Source organism: Heptranchias perlo, chromosome 8 (assembly GCF_035084215.1).
Source record: "Heptranchias perlo isolate sHepPer1 chromosome 8, sHepPer1.hap1, whole genome shotgun sequence".
NCBI classification, from domain to species: domain Eukaryota; kingdom Metazoa; phylum Chordata; class Chondrichthyes; order Hexanchiformes; family Hexanchidae; genus Heptranchias; species Heptranchias perlo.
The window spans coordinates 28,098,603-28,119,489 of NC_090332.1; the positions used below are offsets into that span (position 1 = coordinate 28,098,603).

Here is a 20,887-nt window from a genome sequence, read left to right on the forward strand (position 1 = left end):
AATCTGTGCAAAATGGCAAAAAATTGCCACAGTTCTAAACATCTGTTTGGTGTCTGTAACAAACAGTATTACACTCTTTGAATCAGTGTAGCTCCAAGACCTGAACTGAAAAACACTCACTTTATAAATCTTTTGTCTCATATCATACTGAACATAGAATCCTCTCTTACCATAGAAACTTCATCTTTCACAAACAATGCCCAATACCCGATGTGTGTCTGAGTTACACCAGATACTGCATGCGCTCAGCTTACCAAACTGCGCTTCTTTCTACCATCTACATGGGTACATCAACATATTATCTAATAATATAGCAAAAATGTATAATGATTCCAACAAGTAATAACCCTACTGATGGCTCTGGCATTGCCACCATGTTACATCTCAAAAATCTACCTAAAAATGACTGTAGTTCCATCCCAGCGCACATAATGTCTTTTCACTGAATGTAAGTTGTGTATGTAAGCCAAATTTACAATCTTAATAAATGTATAAACTTGTGCTTTACCGACTGCAGTAGTATTTTGCACCAACAAATAAAACAAAGTGAAAATAACATATGACGGTTTTATGATAAAAATTATGTGTGTTCTGTAAACTAGAAAAGACATTCAGCATGCAGTAGAATAATTTGTATCCTTCGCACTCCCACCTCAGACTTTCTAATCTTATGTAATTGTTTATTTCTATTGTACTACAACTCTATATCTCTATATTAACTCCCTGAGTACTAATCAAACCATCAGTTGTCCAGTCATGTATCTATTGACTCATCTGAATAAAAACCTCATTAATGATTGATTTAATTAAGTTTTAAGAGATGAAAAGTTAGTTATTAAAATTTGTCATTCCATTCACATCCTTAAACATTCACTGTTTGTATCTGGGTCTATTCACTTTTCAGCACAATGAATTTAGAACATTTGCACACAGTAAGAATACTGCATCTTTCAGCCTAAATATACCATACCTTACATAAGCTTTGTCAAATTGATTAGCATTCCTTCTTCCATATTTTGAATTTGATTGGTTGGTTAGCTGCAACTGACAGGTCAAGCGTACAAGATTTAAAATGTCCTGGTCTGGCCACATTAGTTAGCAATTCCTTGATTGTAATCGATAAGCTCATGGCAGCAAAATCTCAGGGGGTGCTCAGTAATTATTGCAGCAGGAGCTGGATCGATAATATCTACAATTCCTGTATAGAAATTTACACTCAGTTTGAGAGAAATTGCATGGGCTAGTCCTATGACAATTGAATTACTTATAAAACCTGATTTTGCAAGGGCAGAGAAATCAGCACTAAGCTCGCCCATGGCACGAATGTGTCCGCACTGGCAATGGGAAGGGCTGGGCTCATTGAATTTTGTGATGCTAGTCTCTGCCCCTAATTGGACTGCAATTGGCTGGGGGTGGGAAGTCTTGCCAGGAAGTAGCTGCTAAAGGGCTGCTGCTAGCTCTTAAAGGGGGGATAATTATTGATGACCAAAAAAACACCTTTGCTGGCAAAAGAAATGAGTGTGAGGAGAAATGTGGACTCATTTAATGATGATGCCTTGGAGTTCCTGCTGCAAGAGGTGCAGCAAAGGAAACTGGCCTATTTGGGGCAGAAGTTAACATGCAGGTACAGCAAGCAATTAGGAAGGTAAATGTTATGTTAGCCTTTATTGCAAGGGGGTTGGAGTATAAGAGTAAGGAGGTCTTGCTACAATTATATAGGGCTCTGGTGAGACCACACCTGGAGTACAGTGTAGTTTTGGTCTTCTTACCTAAGGAAGGATTTACTTGCCTTAGAGGGGGTGCAACGAAGGTTCACTAGATTGATTCCTGGGATGAGAGGGTTGTCCTATGAGGAGAGATTGAGTAGAATGGGCCTATATTCTCTGGAGTTTAGAAGAATGAGAGGTGATCTCATTGAAATGTATAAAATTTGTAGAGAGCTTGACAGGGTAGAAGCTGAGAGGCTGTTTCCCCTGGCTGGAAAGTGTAGAACCATGGGTTACAGGCTCAAGATAAGGACCATTTAGGACCAAGATGAGGAAAAATTTCTTCACTCAGAGGGTTGTGAATCTTTGGAATTCTCTACCCCAGATGGCTGTGGATGCTCAGTCGTTGAGTACATTCAAGAATGAGATTGATAGATTTTTGGATACTAAGGGAATCAAGGGGTATGGGGATAGGGTGAGAAAGTGGAGTTGAGGTAGATCAGCCATGATCTTATTGAATGGCGGAGCAAGCGCGAGGGGACATATGGCCTATTCCTGCACCTATTTCTTATGTTCTTAGAAGACCACCATGCTATGAAGGTTGAGGTGCATGGAAGAAGGTTGCCAACTGAGTCAATGCAGTAAACCAGGTCCTTTGCGCCCGAGTAAAGTGAGGGATACGTTGCTGGTATCAGGAGGATTTTGCGTATATTTCTATTAGAGCCCATTATGCTTGACACGAACCAAAGTTTTGAACTATAGCACCCTAAGGGAGTTTTGATTTAAATCATTGGAGACAACCATTTACCTTCTGTATGCACTCTTTCAGTGTGGGAAAACTGTATGAAAAACTTTTATTGGGACACAAAAATAGCTTTCTCTGTGTTACCTAACTGTATTATCACTAGAACCAACATGCATTCTGCACTATAGTGAATTCAAATATGGAGGGTTGGCCACTTGAGTGGTTGTCTAGATGTTATGGCAATTTCTAATATCTAGATATCTTGTTTGTATTTCCAGAAGGCTGCCCACAACCACTAGAAATGTACATGCATTAGTGGAGGAACAATTGCATTGAAGGAGCTCACCTGCTGTGTGGCGATGGCATCTTCAGATTGGAGAATATGAAGATGAGAAGAGGACAGAGCAATGTGATTAGTTTTGGATTGCTTTAGGAGGCACATGATGGACCAAATGGCCTCCTTCTGCGCTATAAACTTCTATCGCTCCAAATATTGTGGCTGCGAGAGAATCAAGGCTAGAATTCTCCTTGGGATCAACAATCTATTTATAAAGGTTCCTGGATACTCTCTTAAGTAGTTATTAAATATCTTTGAAAGAAAAAAGTTTTAAATCTAGATTATGAGACTCAATAAAAAAAATTGGATTTCGCAAAATATTACTCAGGACAAACCAAAAAAAAACTAATGCAACTTTAAATTAGGAGGAATGGGCATAACATAATAATAGTCCAAATAACCATTATTGAGAGCTGAACTTTTAACTTCCACAATAATCTGCTTATTTTCACACACAAAAAAATTAATTAATATGCAATTTAGGTTGTTTTACTTCATATTAAAATCTATTCAACAATATATTTTTCTAAAGCATCAGATAATCACAATTAGCTTGAATTCAAAAGGCAAGCACATCTAAATTACACAGGATTAATGTTATGAATAACCTTATGAATATATAAGTATGCCAGAAACCTGACCTTTAAATTAATTTTTTAAACTGCGCTATTACATTTTGTAACATTTCAATCACATCCATTAGAAAACATAATTTTAAAAATGAAAAGTCAGATGCAGATTCAAAATATAGCCAGAGAAATTCAACTGGCGCCAAAAACAGTTGCAAAATGGGCGTAGCAGCCAATCCACGCCCTGATGACGTCAACGAGAGGCATGAGCCAAACTGGTGCTCGTACTTCATTTGATTATGATTGGTGAGCTGCCAGTGCTACTCGCTTTCTTTATTGGCAGCTCACTAATTGGAACAGCAGGGAAATTGGGGGGCAGTGACGCCATTTTAAGGCAGTAACATCTCTTAAAGGGGAGGTGCACTTCGGCTGTTTTGAATCATTGCTGTAAAGTGAAGATGGCGGCCAGGAGAAGTTCTACAAGGACGTCCAACTTTCAGACATTGCTCTGGATGTCCTCGTGAAGCAGTTCTTTTCAGCTACAGGAGATGAGCGCCAAGGCAAATAGCCCAGCAGCGGTGGTCAGAGTTGGCACAGCAGGTTAATGCAATGGGCAGTGTGCCCAGGACCTGGTTGGAAGAGGTTTAATGATCTGACCATAGCTGCTAAGGTAAGGCTCCTGGTCACATCCTTCTTACTCTCTGCTTAGCCCTGCTCCACCTGTAGCCCTAGCAGTCACAAGCCTTCACTCCCCCACTTCCCCTCACTCTCCTCCAATCACAGCAGCACAGTTCACTAAACCTCCTTCTGCTGCTACTTGCACACTCTGCATCTTCAACTGTCCTCACAATTACTCCCCTTACTTCTCAATTCCTCTGGCAGCTTTCCCACACCACCCACACTATTCCACCAAGACATGCACATCTTCACAATCTTTCATCAGGCCACACAGTAACACACTCCCTTTCTTCTTACAAACAAGCTGGCACAAAATAGCTGCCAGAGGCGCAGATGAGGACGGGAGGAGGCCCACCATCCCTACATGTCCTGTGCCCATTTGATGAGGCTGCACTGGAACTCATGGGTAGAGGGTGCGTCAGGACTACCGCAACTGACTAAACAGGAAGATATGCTCCACAGTACTTTTAGCCACCTTACCCTCTTTTTCTCTTCCCGCTAAACTCTCTCCTGAGTAGTGCTGCTTTAAGCTGCCATTTATCTGACTCTGCTGACCCATGCAATTAAGTGCCAAGAGAGAGGCACATGTAGTCCTCTCTCAGGCCGACAACATGCCTGCTTCCCCACAAGACTCTGAACCAACGCTCATGTTGATGCCAGACAGTCCTGACTGTCCTGGCTGCCACGGAGTCTACAGCCCGCTAAGGCCAGAGATCCTCAAGGTCACCCACCACGGCATCTCAAATGCCTTCAGTAGATGATCAGCAGCCTTCCACCTCCCAAGTTTAGCCACTGGAGTAGCACCTTGTAGGGGCACCAGATTAGGCAAAAGAGCACTTAAGACAGGCACTGGGGTTTGCACAAGTGCAACCTTCAATTTTCAACTTGTTTGTTCCTAATTGAAAAATGAACCATTTGGAACCAGATTGCAGAGTTTCTTTGGATTGATGTTTGTTTGACCATGCCTGGTGAAGTGATTGCAATACCCATGCTGGTGTTGAAGTTGAGGGCATTTATCTGGAGGGTGTAGGGATTGTGTCTGATGCTAAAAGGGACTGGGTTGTTTGTGTTGGAGGGAGGGATGAATAAACCAAAGCATTCTTTACTGATTTGCTGCCGTAAAGCTCTGACGGATGGCAGGAGTGGTGACCCTTGCTCTTCCTCCGTATCTTCAGCATCGTGCTGTCCTTCCTGCTCCTCCATTTCTGCCTCCTCAGATGGCTCTAATGATTGCCCTCTCTGCAGGGCAAAGTTATGGAGCATGCAGAAAACCATAATGAATCTGGAAACTCTCTCAGGATTATACTATAGGATGCCTCCATCCCTAGCCAAGCAACAGAAACTCTGTTTCAGGATGCCGATTGTTTTCTCAAACAGCACTCTGATGGAGATATGGCTCCAATTGTGGCACTCCTCTATGTCTGTACTTGGATTCCAGACAGATGTCATGAGCCACATGCTCAGGGTGTGACCCTTGTCCCCAAACAGCCGATCTGACACCCAATGGTCTGGGGGGGGGGGGGGGGGGGCGTGGAATTGAGAACTGGCGTAGAATAAAAGCATCACGACAACTGCCATGAAACCTGACACAGATCTACATAATGTGCTGCTTGTCGTCACACACCAGCTGAATGACAAGTAAGTGGAAAGCCTTCCTGTTGACGTATACCTCGGATTCTAGACATGGAACACGCTAGGTTGTGTGGGTGCAGTCAAGCTTTGCCCTGCACCTGGGGAAAGCCTGCTATCCACGTGAAGCCCAGAGCTCTGTTTTCCTGCTTTGCTACCTCCATGGGGAAAGTGATGAATTTGTTTTGCTAACAAACAGCGCATCCGTCACCTGCTTGATGCAGCAATGCACGGCTAATTGACTGATGTTGCTAATGTCACATGTTGCAGTCTAGAATGACATTGAAGCATGGAAATTCAGGGTTACTGTAAGCTTCAAACCCACAGGCAATGACGTATGTGATCTGGTGCAGGGCTGCAGTTAGCGCTGCAACAAGTGACAGCTCTGTCATAGCCTGCCTGGTGAAGCAGAGCCGCTGAACACACTGCTGCTCAGTTAACTAGAGGTAAAATGTTCTGTTCCTGTACATTTTTCTGGTGTAAGGACACCTGCATCTTTCTCTCCTATGCCCTCTTCTCCCAGCAGTTGCAGGTCTCTGCATTCTGACTTGCTGCTCTTCCTCCTTTCCATCCTCCAGCCCCAGTGGCAGAGTGAACAGCACACCCACATTGGAAGAGTAACTTTGTCCACAAGTGTCTGGGCAGAAATTGTCCTGCAGCTCCAAAAATAACTCTCCACAATTTTTCAACTCAGCTAGAGCAGCCAACACAGCTAAAGTTGGGTCTAAAGGTCCACAAGCAGTCTAACCAGAGACTTACCCAAATGCAGCTGAGCATCCCTTTAAATAACATTGATGTAGCCTCCTTCTCAACTGTTGCCACCAAGGATTTGTGGGTGGATTTTAGACAGCGTCCAAAATGCACTTTGTCGCAAAAGCAGTAGCTTCCTCAGTCTTTCTGGATTTAACCAGCACTAGAGTCTTTCCTTTTCAGGTATTACTTGAAGTTTTTGTAACGGTATTTGCATGGTGTAACCTTGGGAAAGTACCAGCTGTGACTTTATGATCAGAAAGCCCCTTCTTGCTATTGATGCTAATTTTGAAGCCAAAGTTTGCCATAAGTCATATAGCTGAATAAAATACTAATTGGTCTGCCATGGCATTCCTCACAATAAGTCTGAGGAAACACTGTTTTATGCTATGTAGCGCACATAATATTATAAGGACCACTGACTTATGATAAATAATTGAAATTGCATTTTTATTGCAAAATTTTCAGTTAACAAAAAAGTGACTCTTATGCAGAATGCTACTGCAATCCTCAAAGCGTTCAATTATCTTTAAACTTGTTCGGTTATTTGTACATTACAAACCCTCGTAGTTTGAGTAGCTCTATGTTTATGTTATATTTGATGAGTTATTGGCTCAGTCTGAATGAAACAGATGGATCATCAAACTCAGAGCCAGAAATAAGCTTTTGAATCTTGTCATTTATCCTAAAGTACCCAGAAATGTTCCCATTCCCACTGCTGTTTTTCTTTCTTTCTTTTCTCATGTTTCAAACTTACCCTATTTAGGTCACTTACACAGTCATTCATTGTATAACCTACATCATTTTTTAGATCAATGGCATTTAAGCTCTTAAGTGTTTTGTTTTGAAAATACTAATGACGGGCTATGATATCGTGAGCAAGTATTTTTGTTCAATGCAAATTTCATTGGTACATTATGTAGTATGCTGTCATACTGACAATCAAGCCAACCAGCAATTATACTTTTAGATATTTTTAGATGCTTATAGTTTTCATAATGCATTGTACCACTAATACTTAAAAGCATATGAGTTACCAGCTGTCTGACCTCTAAGTAACCTAAATGTCAGCCTATCATCCACAAAAAGTAAAATGAATCAATAAAGCATGTTTTCAAGTTTTACCTAGGATAGCAACAACTTCGTCATCTTGAATTACTTCCAAGGACCCAGAAACCACAAAGCAGAGGTTGTCCACACTTTCGCCTGCATGGTAAATTAAATCTCCTGGAGCACTATGGGTGGTCTGAAACTCCATTGCCAGAGCTCGTAGACAGCCGTCACTTGCGAGTCTAAATGCTGGGTGCTCTTTGAAGACTTTGCGATTTAAGTGAACACAAATGTCTGCTCGCATATCCTTAGGGCAAATTTCTAGAACCTAAGGGGAAACACACAAATTTTAAAAAATCAATTTTTGCTTCATAATTTATTAAAAGTATACTATACCATTTTGTAGATTTCATACACTATACAGAAAGCATCTTGCATACAAGCCAGATGGAACATATTTTTCTGTAATATATAAGTAATTATTTCTGCACAAAACCGTTCATGCATTTTTGATATTATTCAATGCTACTTTACTTGTGAATATAAACTATATTAGCAAAATCTCATCAATTCTTCTCAAGCTCATTTACCAAATAATAGAGAATAGGACATTTGGTATTGCTACATCATTGGAAGAGTCAGAAAAAATTATAAGGATCATATAACAATGATGCAATTAGTTGAGCATTGCTGTATATATTAAAGTGTATTCAATGCAAGTTACTAGAAATCAATTGTTGTTTGTTAAAAAGTGTCTCAGAGATACAAGTATAATTAGGCACTGTTTTATACAAGGTTAATATTTATGAAGTTATAATTTTTTTCTTAGCAAGTAGAGAAAATCAGTTTCAACATACAACTTAAATTATTTGCCATTTATTTATGTTCTCTAGCGATTCTTTTTGGAAACAAGGTTGTCTTAATGCTGTAAATGATGACTGCATTACTGCATGCTTGATCAATACAATATATAAAATCATACATTGTGATTATGAAAGGAAAACAATCTTGCCAAAAAGCCAAAACATTGAAAAATTCTCTGAATGCAGCTTAAATATTTCAATGACAAAATAATGAGACAGTAATGCTAAAATGAAAAGAAAAATACATGCAGCTTTCTGTTGATTATTGCTTAAACATCAACACACTCCTAGAGATAGCCTGCAACACATATACAAGACAATAAGAGAACTTGGAGACAATATAATGATTTATTCATGATGTATATTCTAGAAGGAAGTTATAACTAAAAAATCAATACAGCTACAGGCAAATGAAATCTGTGCAATAGTGGAGCCACAATTCAATGCATAGTTTGCAGCAGTATATGCAACAGTATATTCAGTTTGAGATTTAAGTGGGTTTCAACAAAATAATAGCTTACATGTTAAATTATATTTACTTTTGGAATGCTAGAAGCCAAAACTCCTCTGGGATTGTGCTGAGTATCCAGGAGTTTCCTCTTTGCCTTGTAAGGAGATGGACCTCCATCTGCGCCTTAGAAGACAAATAACTGCAAAAGGATGGAGCCAGGGTCAGGGATCCCTTATGCCAGTAGCTACCGCTCCTTAGGCTCAGTCAGGTTCTGGTGTATCACTGGACGACAATACACCTAGTATGTTGAGGCGTACCGGCCTCCATAAAAGGTGAATGTGGACTGGTGGGGTCCAGATCAGGCAAATGGTCTAGACACCAGAAGACTAGAATTTTAGTTTCTCAATAGGGGTCAATGGCTGGGGTTGAGGTGCCTAAGCAGCCTCCCTCTCACACGGGTGAGTGGGCACAGGGGTTTCCAGCATGTTTGTTGCTGATTCCAAGTTCAACTGTGGCACAGTACTTCTGTTAGCCATATCAAGACGATTGAAACATACATTTTTAATGTAAGGAAACTTAAAGCAAGATACTCAAAGAAGAAAATTGCTTCACAATGTTATTCTAGAGACCTGAAGACTCAAAAGAAATTATAATTTTAATTACTGAACCTGTTATGCTGACAGTTAATAAGCATAGAAGCAGGAATTTAAAGAGCCAATATTCACAGTTCAACTTTGCACTGTAAAGGAAGTCACCACAGTATTTAAATCCTTATGGATCAACTACAAAGGAACAGCTGCTCTGTCACCCCAGTCACATTGCATTTTGGGAATCAGAACAACTCCAAAGTCAACTGAAATCAGTTCTCAAAGTACCCACCATGACTTGTTACAAACTGGTCAAGATTGAAAAAAAGAAAACTAACATAATATATTATTCTCTTTCACGTTTAGCCATTATCCAACTAAAGCTGTATAATGTATTATTCAATGATTTTTATGGCATATTGTGCAATGCATTTTGAGTAATCTGTGTAAACAGTGTAAAACTTGTAATGCTCAGTGCACCCGAACCAAATTTCCGAAATCGAACTTCAAATGGAATATATATCATGCTAGTCCTATACTCAGTATTTTTAAGGTATTCAATTGGATAAGGCACATAAAACGTTTTCAAAACAACCATCAGAGCTCCCAAGCCATTGCCCACAGTATGGCAGACAATAAGCTGTCTTGTAACAGGGACAGTTTCCTTGTAAAACACAAAGTCTTACTATATAACACACCTTTGAGTATATTTATGAATTCCATGCTTCTAGCAGGGTGCCACACTCAAGTGGAGTGCAGTTCAGAGTTAATACACATTCTCTAGCCCATGCTCGATTCAACTGTGACTAAAGGATCAGATGAATTTGCCTTTTGTTCTCTAGGGCTGTTACACATGGAGAAAATTAAAACAAAAATGTTCCTCTCTTCCTTCAGCTTGTTCTTTCCTACTATCTAATGATTTCTGTGTTACTGTGCAGGGTAGGTTTTTACTTTGTGCGATAGTGTAAAACAGGTGCTAGTGAGTCGACAGTCCATTTTACATCGCTCTCGATTTTTATTTCCATTGACTTCAAAATCGGGAGAGATGTAAAACTGGCTGCCGATTCGCTGTCATCTGTCTCATACTATCGCACAAAGTCAAAATCTACCCCTTGGGGTGGCTCTCACACGTGTTCCTTTACCTATGTATTCAAATTTTTATCTCTTGTCTTTTTTAAAGCTCAAGATGGTAGACAAAATGTAACAAATTCAAATTGGATACGAGGATCAGGCAGAGAGAGGCTGTCGGAAAGTAGAGGAATACATAAAAGCAAGAGAGGAAATGTGGGCTGGGGATTTAGGCTGGGAGGCAGTAAAGGTGCAAGGGCTTGGGAGAGAGATGGTTGGTGCCTGAGAGTGTGGCATAGGTCTGGAGACCTAGGGTATGGAGCTTGGGAACAGAACAATACAAGCAGCAAAACTTCAACCCGAGACCTCAGAGAGGATAACCCTTTGGGGACAAAATTTATTGGTACAGGACATGGGTAATTTTATGATCAAGCTTATTTTTTGTTAATTATTTTAGTTTTTATGTGTTTATTCTGTTATAAATTGTATTTTTTACCTGTTGGTAAATGTGACAACAGGGTCCCACAAACAGCAAATGAAATAAGTCACAAATTAATCTGTTTTTGGTTGAGGGAGGCATGAAGCCTAAGACACCTCGCTACTTGCTTTCAAATAGGATTAAGGGATCTTTTATGTCCACCTTAACAAGTGAACAGGGACTTAGTTTCACATCTCACGTAAAAGACAGCACCTCAGATGATGCAGTACTCTCTTAGTGGAATGTTGATGTGGATTATGTATTCAAGTTCTAGAGTGTGGCTTAAACCTATGACCTAACTCAAAGGTGAGAACGCCAATATGTGAAGATGACATTGTTATGTCAAAAGGTACTGCAGAAGCAATATAAAAAATGTGCATACTTTCTTTTTAGGTTCTATGCATTTCTATACCTTTTCAGTATCAATTCCTTTAGACATTGACCAAGTAGAAACAATGTAGTCCATGACACGTTCGCTCAGGCCCTTGGGCACTTGATAAAGCTTCAAAAAGTCTCGGACACAGTTCAGCATCTCGTGGTACCTGTTGCTATTAGCATACATTTGCTGGAAGATCGTTGTCACATTACCAAAGATGGTTGCATACAGTAGAGCTGCAAACAAGAAAAGAGATCAGTTTTTTTTCAGCAAATTAACAGCTACAAACTGTATTTAAAGCCAGTGTTGGAGAAATAACAAAGTATTCAGAATGGGAAACTATGATTTTTATTTGTACTTGCCTAGTGTACTTGTGCACACTACGATTGGAAAGTTAACCAGAGGAAATAAATCCTACAAAGTAATACATCCCACGATTGATGTAGAAAAGATGCCATTTGGTGGGATGGGGAAAAGTTCAACGGGATACAAATAAATAAGATGCAGCAAGAAAGCAGAAGGAAAAACACAGGAACATAGGAATTGCAAGACGAGAAAAGGACAAAGTCCATCTAGTTCATCTTCTAATATCGTGGCTGTCGCATGATACAACGATAATAGAGTTTTTGATTAATCATGGTAATTAATTTCTATCAATTAGTTTACAACAGACCCAGACATTGGTGGAAAGGGCATAGATCCAAAGTCACCTGTTCCTCCCACACATGCTTTTTTAAAATTCGTTCATGGGATGTGGGCGTCGCTGGCGAGGCCAGCATTTATTGCCCATCCCTAATTGCCCACGAGAAGGTGGTGGTGAGCCGCCTTCTTGAACCGCTGCAGTCCGTGTGGTGAAGGTTCTCCCACAGTACTGTTAGGAAGGGAGTTCCAGGATTTTGACCCAGCGGCGATGAAGGAACGATGATATATTTCCAAGTCGGGATGGTGTGTGACTTGGAGGGGAACGTGCAGGTGGTGTTGTTCCCATGTGCCTGCTGCTCTTGTCCTTCTAGGTGATAGAGGTCGTGGGTTTGGGAGGTGCTGTCGAAGAGGCCTTGGCGAGTTGCTGCAGTGCATCCTGTGGATGGTACACACTGCAGCCACAGTGCGCCGGTGATGAAGGGAGTGAATGTTTAGTGTGGTGGATGGGGTGCCAATCAAGCGGGCTGCTTTATCCTGGATGGTGTCGAGCTTCGTGAGTGTTGTTGGAGCTGCACTCATCCAGGCAAGTGGAGAGTATTCCATCACACTCCTGACTTGTGCCTTGTAGATGGTGGAAACGCTTTGGGGAGTCAGGAGGTGAGTAACTCGCCGCAGAATACCCAGCCTCTGACCTGCTTTTGTAGCCACAGTATTTATATGGCTGGTCCAATTAAGTTTCTGGTCAATGGTGACCGCCAGGATGTTGATGGTGGGGGATTCGGCGATGGTAATGCCGTTGAATGTCAAGGGGAGGTGGTTAGACTCTCTCTTGTTGGAGATGGTCATTGCCTGGCATTTGTCTGGCGCGAATGTTACTTGCCACTTATGAGCCCAAGCTTGGATGTTGTCCAGGTCTTGCTGCATGTGGGCTCGGACTGCTTCATTATTTGAGGGGTTGCGAATGGAGCTGAACACTGTACACTTAACCATTTGACATATCTCAAATTACTCATATACTGTATCCCAAAATATTATTTTCTGACTTGTATACTGTATCCCAGAGTATTATTTAACAAAAGATTGCAAATGGAGAGAAACACACTAATGTTACTGGTAAATTGTTTTAGGGTGTCATTATATCACCACTTGAGTATTAATCTGAAGTATAGCCTAGAAATTACTGTGTGTGACATGAGTACAGACTACTTAATATTTTTGTATGCAATTCCTTTGTCTGCTACTTTAACAGAAATATTTTATTACTTCATATGCTAATATCACACACAGTAATTTATAGGATTATAACTTGAGTCAAATGAGTATGTTGCAGACGCAAGAGAGAAACTCCCTCCAGATGGTGATTTCATACCCCGCTGCTGCGTACAGTCTATAGTATAACTGCAGTCTGCATGATTCAGATCCAGATCAGCAGGCTGAACAATCACGCCACTATGTGACAAGATGTCTGGAGGCATAAAAAAAATTCCCAGCATTCAAAAGGTTATTTTCCTAACGCTATTCATGCAATTTTTTATTTTTTATTCACAATACACTATGATAAATTTTTTACATAGATGAATTGTCATCTATTTTTTACATAGATGAATTGTCCTCTAACTGAAGTTTCTAATGTTTTTGTAAATTTTCCCCGAAGTTTAAATGCTTTTTATAAATGACTGTAAACTTCTCTACATCTGTTGTATGTAAAGAAAGAACTTCGTCTTTCATGATCTCAGGACATTCCAAAGCACTTCACAGCCAATGAATTATTTTTGAAATGCAGTCACTGTTGTAATGTAGGGAAATGCGGCAGCCAATTTGCACACAGCAAGGTCCCACAAACAACAATGAGATAAATGACCTGATAATCTGTTTTTAGTGGTGTTAGCTGAGGGATAAATGTTGGCCAGGGCACTGGGAGAACTCGCCTGCTCTCCTTTGAAAAGTGCCACAGGATCTTTTACATACATCTCAGAAGACAGATATAGCCACAGTTTAACATCTCATCTGAAAGATGGCACCTTTCAGTGCAGTACTGAAGTACCAGCCTTGATTATATACTCATGTGTCTGGAGTGGGGCTTGAACCCATGACTGTCTAACTGAGACATGAGCATGCTACCGCTAAGCCATCTGACACTAGGCATAATACTTGCACCAGTACCTCCAATTTTTCACCTATCTGCATTCAGGTGTCTTTCCATGTCATTTATCCTCTATCACCATTATTATTATTCATTCATAGACCCATTCTCCCTATATCCAAAGGTAAGTCATAGCATCATAAGATTGTAGAACTATTCAACGTGGTGAGGTGATGCAATAACCCTTTGTTATTCGGAGCAGGTCTCCACTGGACATAATAAGAACCATGATATTTATGCTGTGATTAATGTAAGATTTTTAGAGTAAAGCTACAGTAAAACACTGCATATATTGCTTGGAATTACATGTAATGCCAACCAAACATAATCATGCTGGTAACGACCCATAGAGATGCGAATGTTGTGATGTTTATGTACTATCACACAACCAGCAATGGTATAGCTATCCATTTGTTACGCACCCCTACTGCCAGCAGAAACCTACTACTTGAAGTTCAGAAAGGCTGATGGTAGCAACAGATACAACAGTGAATTATGCACTGTTCTGTCATAGTAGGAGTGTTCATGCCATGCTTTGTTTACCATAGTTTCACCATGAGCCTAGGTTTGTTATCATGCCAGAACTAGGGGGCATAGTCTCAGGATAAGGGGTCAGCCATTTAGGACTGAGATAAGGAGAAATTTCTTCACTCAGAGGGTTGTGACTCTTTGGAATTTTCTACCCCAAAGGGCTGTGGATGCTCAGTCGTTGAGTATATTCAAGACTGAGATCAATAGATTTTTGGACTCTAAGAGAATCAAGGGATACGGGGATCGGGCAGGAAAGTGGAGTTAAGGTCAAAGATCAGCCATGACCTTATTGAATGGTGTACAAATGTAAGGAATCTTACAACACCAGGTTATAGTCCAACAGTTTTATTTGAAAATCACAAGCTTTCGGAGGCTTTCTCTTTCGTCACCTGACGAAGGAGAAAGCCTCCGATAGCTTGTGATTTTCAAATAAAACTGTTGGACTATAACCTGGTGTTGTAAGATTCCTTACATTTGTACACCCCAGTCCATCACCGGCATCTCCACATTATTGAATGGTGGCGCAGGCCGTATGGCCTACTCCTGTTCCTATTTCTTATGTTCTTCTTATGTTCCTATGATAAGGTCATCGACCTGAAAAGTTAACTCTGTTTCTCGCTCCACAGATGCTACCTGACCTGCTGAGTATTTCCAGCATTTTCTGTTTTTATTTCAGATTTCCAGCATCTGCAGTAATTTGCTTTTGGTTTATAACAAAACTGTTGACACGAAACTCGGAAATGTACTAAACAACGTGAAGGATAGTAACAGACTTCAGGACGACATAGATAGACTGGTGAAATGGGCAGACATGTGTCAAATGAAATTTAACGCAGAGAAGTGTGAAGTGATACATTTTGGTAGGAAAAATGAGGAGAGGCAATATAAACCAAATGGTACAATTTTAAAGGGAGTGCAGCAACAGAGAGACCTGGGGATGTATATACACAAATCGTTGAAGGTGACAGCACAAGTTGAGAAGGCTGTTAAAAAAGCTTATGGGATCCTGGGCTTTATTAATAGAGGCATAGAGTATAAAAGCCAGGAAGTTATGCTAAACCTTTATAAAACACTGGTTCGGCCTCAGCTGGAGTATTGTGTTCAATTCTGGGCAGCACACTTTAGGAAGGATGTCAAGGCCTTAGAGAGGATGCAGGAGAGATTTACTAGAATGGTACCAGGGATGTGGGACTTCAATTATGTGGAGAGACAAGAGAAGCTGGGGTTGTTATCCTTAGAACAGAGCAGGTTAAGAGGAGATTTGATAGAGGTGTTCAAAATCATGAATGTTTTTGATAGAGTAAATAAGGAGAAACTGTTTCCAGTGGCAGAACAGTCAGTAACCGGAAGACACAAATTTAAGGCGACTGGCAAAAGAACGAGAGGCGACGTGAGGAAACATCCTTTTATGCAGAGTTATGATGATCTGGAATGCACTGCCTGAAAGGATGATGGAAGCAGATTCAACAGTAACTTTCAAAAGGGAATTGGATAAATACTTGAAGGGAAAAAAATTACAGGCTGTGGGGAAAGAGCAGGGGAGTGGGACTAATTGGATTGCTCTTTCAAAGAGCCGGCACAGGCACGATGCGCTGAATAGCCTCCTTCTGTGCTGTATCATACTATGATACTATTACAATGAAACTATGATATGTGCATGAAAGGGGAAATAAAATGTTGAAGGCACAATATTATGGTGTGCTTCTCGGGGCGGGGGCATTAAAAGAAATAGGTGAGGAAATTGCAGAAGCATTACTCATCTTTTTCCAAAGCTCCCTAGATTCGAGAGTTGTGCCTTTGGATTGGATAGATGTAAATGCCACTTTCTTAATGGTGAGACACTAGGATCTGTGGAGGAGCAAAGGGGTTTAGGTGTCCATGTACACAAATCACTAAAAGCTAGTGAACAGTTACAAAAAGTAATCAAAAAGGCTAATGGAATTCAAAAGTGAGGAAGTGATGCTTTAGTTGTACAGAGCCTTGATTAGGCTCCATCTGGAGTACTGCGTTCAGTTTTGGACACCGAAACCCAAGATATATTGGCCTTGGAGAGGGTACAGCACAGATTCACCAGAGAGTCAAATTATGAGGCTTGAATTACCTTGAATTTAGAAGTTGAAGGGTGATCTAATCAAGGTCTTTAAAATGATAAAGGGATTCAATAGGGTAGACACAGAGAAACTATTTCCTCTGGTGGGGGAATTCAGAACAAAAATTAGAGCTAGGCCATTTAGGAGTGAAATCAGGAAGCACCTTTTCACACAAAGAGCAGTGAAAATCTGGAACTCACTATCCCAAAAGGTTGAGGATGCTGAGTAAATTGAAATTGTCAAGAATGAAATCGATAGATTTTTTTTGGGTAAGGGTACCAAGGGAGATGGAGAAAAGACGGGCAAACGGAGTTGGAGTACAGATTGGCCATGATTTAATAGTGGAACAGACCCCAGGAGCTGAATGATTGACTCCTGTTCCTATCAAAGTGTCACACATGCAAGTCTACTCTCATTAAACAGCAGCATAGGAACAGGAGTAGGCCATTCAGTCCCTCGAACCTCAACTCCATTTACCTGTCTTTGGTCCATATCCCTTAATACCCTTACCTAACAAAAATCTATCTATCTATCTCAGTTTTGAATTTTTCAATTGACCTAGCCTCAACTCCTTTTTGAGGGAGAGAGTTCCAGATTTCCACTACACTTTGTATGAAAAAGTGCTTCCTGACATCATCCCTGAACAGCTTATCTATAATTTTAAGGCTACACTCCCTTGTTCTGGACTCCCCCACCAGAGGAAATAGTTTCTCTCTATTCACCCTATCAAATCCTTTAATCAGCTTAAACACTGCATTTAGATCACCCCTTAATCGTCTACACTCAAGTCTAGTTGACCATCAAGGTGTCAGCTATGGCTCAGTTGATAGCTCTCTAAATCAGAAGACTGTAGGTTCAAGTCCCACTCCAGGGACTTAAGCTGACGCTCCAGTGCAGTACGACGGGAGTGCTGTACTGTTGGAGGTGCTGTCTTTAGGGTGAGATGTTAAACCAAGGGCCCTGTCTGCCCTCTTAGGTCTATGTGAAAAATCCCAATATGCTATTCAAAGAAGAGCAGGGGAGTTCTCCCCACTGTCCAACCCAATACTTATCCCACAGTCAACACCTAAAAACAGATGATCTGGTCATTTATCTCATTGATGTTTGTGGGGCCTTGATGTGCACAAATTGGCTGCTGTGTTTCCTACAATAGTGACTACACTTCAGAAAGTACTTAATTGGCTCTAAAGTGCTTTGAGAGGTCATGAAAGGCATTATACAAATGCAAGTCTTTCTTTTTGTTTTTAGTCTATGCAACAGTCCTCATCATTTAACCTTTTAGCCCTGATATCATTCCAGATGAATCTGCGCTGCACCCACTCCAAGGACAATATATCCTACCTGAGGTGCACTGCCCAGAACTGAATGCAGTACTCCAGATGTGGTCTAACCAGAGCTTTATACTACTGTAGCATAACTTCCATTCCTTTGTACTCCTTTAGAGAACTGTGCACAGTTCTCGACTCCATATTATAAAAAGGATATAGAGGCACTGGAGAAGGTGCAAAAAGGATTTACAAAGGTGATACCAGAACTGAGAGATTATACCTATGAGGAAAGACTGAATAGGCTGGGGCTCTTTTTTCTAGAAAAGGAGAAGGCTGAGGGGTGACCTGATAGAGGTTTTAAGATTATGAAAGGGTTTGGTAGGGTAGATATAAAGATGTTGCAACAACAACAGCAACAACTTGAGTTTATATTGCGCCGTTAACATAGTAAAACATCCCAAGATGCTTCGCAGGAGCGATTATCAAAGAAAATTTGACTCCGAGCCACGTAAGGAGATATTAGGACAGGTGGCCAAAAGCTTGGTCAAAGAGGTAGGTTTTAAGGAACATCTTAAAGGAGAGGTTGAGAGGCAGACAGAGCTTAGGGTCTCGGCAGCTGAAGGCACGACTGCCAATGGTGGAGCGATTAAAATCGGGGATGCACAAGTAGCAAAATTGGAGGAGCGTAGAGATCTTGGAGGGTTATAGTGCTGGAGGAAGTTACAGAGATAGGGAGGGGCAAGACCACGGAGGTATTTAATAACAAGGATGAGAATTTTAAAATCGAGATATTCCCGGACCGGGAGCCAATGTAGTTCAACGAGCACAGGGGTGATGGGTGAACGGGACTTGGTGTGAGTTAGGATATGGGCAGCAGAATTTTGGATGAGCTCAAGTTTATGGAGGGTGGAAGATAGAAGGCCAGCCAGGAAAGCATTGGAATAGTCAAATCTAGAGGTAACAAAGGCATGAATGAGGGTTTCAGCAGCAGATGAACTGAGGCAGGGGCGGAGAAGGGCAATGTTATGGAGGTGGAAATAGGCGGTCTTGGTGATGGAGCGGATATGTGGTCGGAAACTCATCTCAGGGTCAAACAGGACGCCAAAGTTGCGAACGGTCTGTTTCAGCCTCAGTCAGTGAGAGGGATCGAATCAGTGGCTAGTGAACGGAGTTTGTGGCAGGGATGAAGACAATGACTTCGGTCTTGTCAATATTTAGTAGGAGGAAATTTTTGCTTATCCAGTACTGGATGTTGGACAAGCAGTGTGACAAATCAGAGACAGTGGAAAGGTTGAGGGAGATGGTGGTGAGGTAGAGCTTGGTGTCATCAGCGTACATGTGGAACCTGACCTTCCATTTGTGGGGAGACCAAAACTAGGGGCCATAAATATAAGATTGTCACTAATTAATCCAATAGGGAAATCAGGAGAAACTTCTTTATCCAGAGAGTGGTTAGAATGTGGAACTCGTTACCACAAGGAGTAGTTGATGCGAATAGCATAGATGCATTTAAGAGGAAGCATGAGTGAGAAAGGAATAGAAGGACATGTTGATGGGGTTAGATGAAGAAGGGTGGGAGGAGGCTCCTGTGGAGCATAAACACCAACTGGTCTGAATGGCCTGTTTCTGTGCTGTACATTCTATGTAATTCTATGTATTCCAGCCCCCTTAAGATAAAGGCTATCATTCCATTAGCCTTTTTAGTACCTGTCCACTAGCTTTTAGTGATTTCTGAACATGGACCCCTAAATCTCTCTGCTCCTCCACAGATCCTAGCTTCTTACCATTTAGAAAATACTCTGATCTATTTTTCTTAGGTCCAAAGTGGATGACCTTACATTTCTCCACGTTGGACTCCATCTGCCACAGTTTTGCCCACTAACTTAATCCATCAATGTCCCTTTGCAACTTTCTGCTCTCATCTACACTACTTACTGTGCCGTCAAACTTAATGTCATCAGCAAACTTGGCTATACAGCGCTCTATTCCTTCATCTAAGTCATTGAAAAATATAGTGAAAAGCTGAGGCCCCTGTACAGATCTCTATAGGTCACCGGTAGTCACATCCTGCCAATTGGACTACATACCCATTATCCCTACTCTCTGTCTCCTACCTCCTAATCAATTCCCTACCCACGTCAATAGGTTGTCGCCAATTCCATACACTTTCATTTTTGCTAAGTTGTTTGTATGATACCTTATCGAATGCCTTCTGGAAGTCTATATCAATAACGTCTATAGACATTCCCTTATCTACCATGTTAGTAACCGCCTCAAAAAACTAAATTAGGTTAACTAGCAACAAATCAAAACTGAACAAATTTAAAGGAAAAAAAGGTAGGAGCCAGGTTTTTTGCAAGCAGCTGGCCATCTGGAAAGATTCCCCTCAGCAGCTGCAATTAGTATCTAATTGGCTATTGGTTGTGCCTATTTAGACAATTTCACAAAGTAGCATAGCTGAGCAGCGACCTTAAAGGGACAGATAAACAGGGCCAGATAAACAGGCCAGCTTAGCAGCTAAACAGCCATGCTAAACCTCAGACTACACATGAGGAAAAACCATGGGAGATTATCCAGCTTTCATAAATAATGATTTGCATTTAGATAAAGCAGCATCCCAAGTCCGAAAGATGTCAGTACTTCATGCATATTACTTTTAAAGTGTAATCTCTGCAAGGAAATGCTGCAACTAATTTGCGCACTGAAAAATCTCAGCTAATGAGATGGATGACAAGTTAATCTGTCTTGGTAGTGTTGGTTGAGAGATGAATGTTGCTACAAATAGTGCCAAGAAATTTTTAATGTCCACGGGAACAGGCAGGTGGATATTTTTTTATATTCGTTCATGGGATGTGGGCGTCGCTGGCGAGGCCAACATTTATTGCGCATCCCTAATTGCCCTTGAGAGTGCATAAAATTTCCCAGG

The 20,887-nt window shown here is 41.0% G+C and overlaps 1 protein-coding gene across 1 annotated transcript in view; it reads right to left on the reverse strand.

The window, feature by feature from the left end:
* The window catches only part of kcnh1a (potassium voltage-gated channel, subfamily H (eag-related), member 1a), a 254,487-nt gene that overhangs the window by 166,233 nt on the left and 67,367 nt on the right, over positions 1-20,887 (reverse strand). The window contains exons 8-9 of the mRNA XM_067988318.1: positions 11,324-11,523; positions 7,540-7,792 (exon numbers count right to left, since the gene is read on the reverse strand). Coding sequence (XP_067844419.1) covers positions 7,540-7,792; positions 11,324-11,523 — 453 coding nt within the window. The remainder of the gene's footprint in view (positions 1-7,539; positions 7,793-11,323; positions 11,524-20,887) is intronic.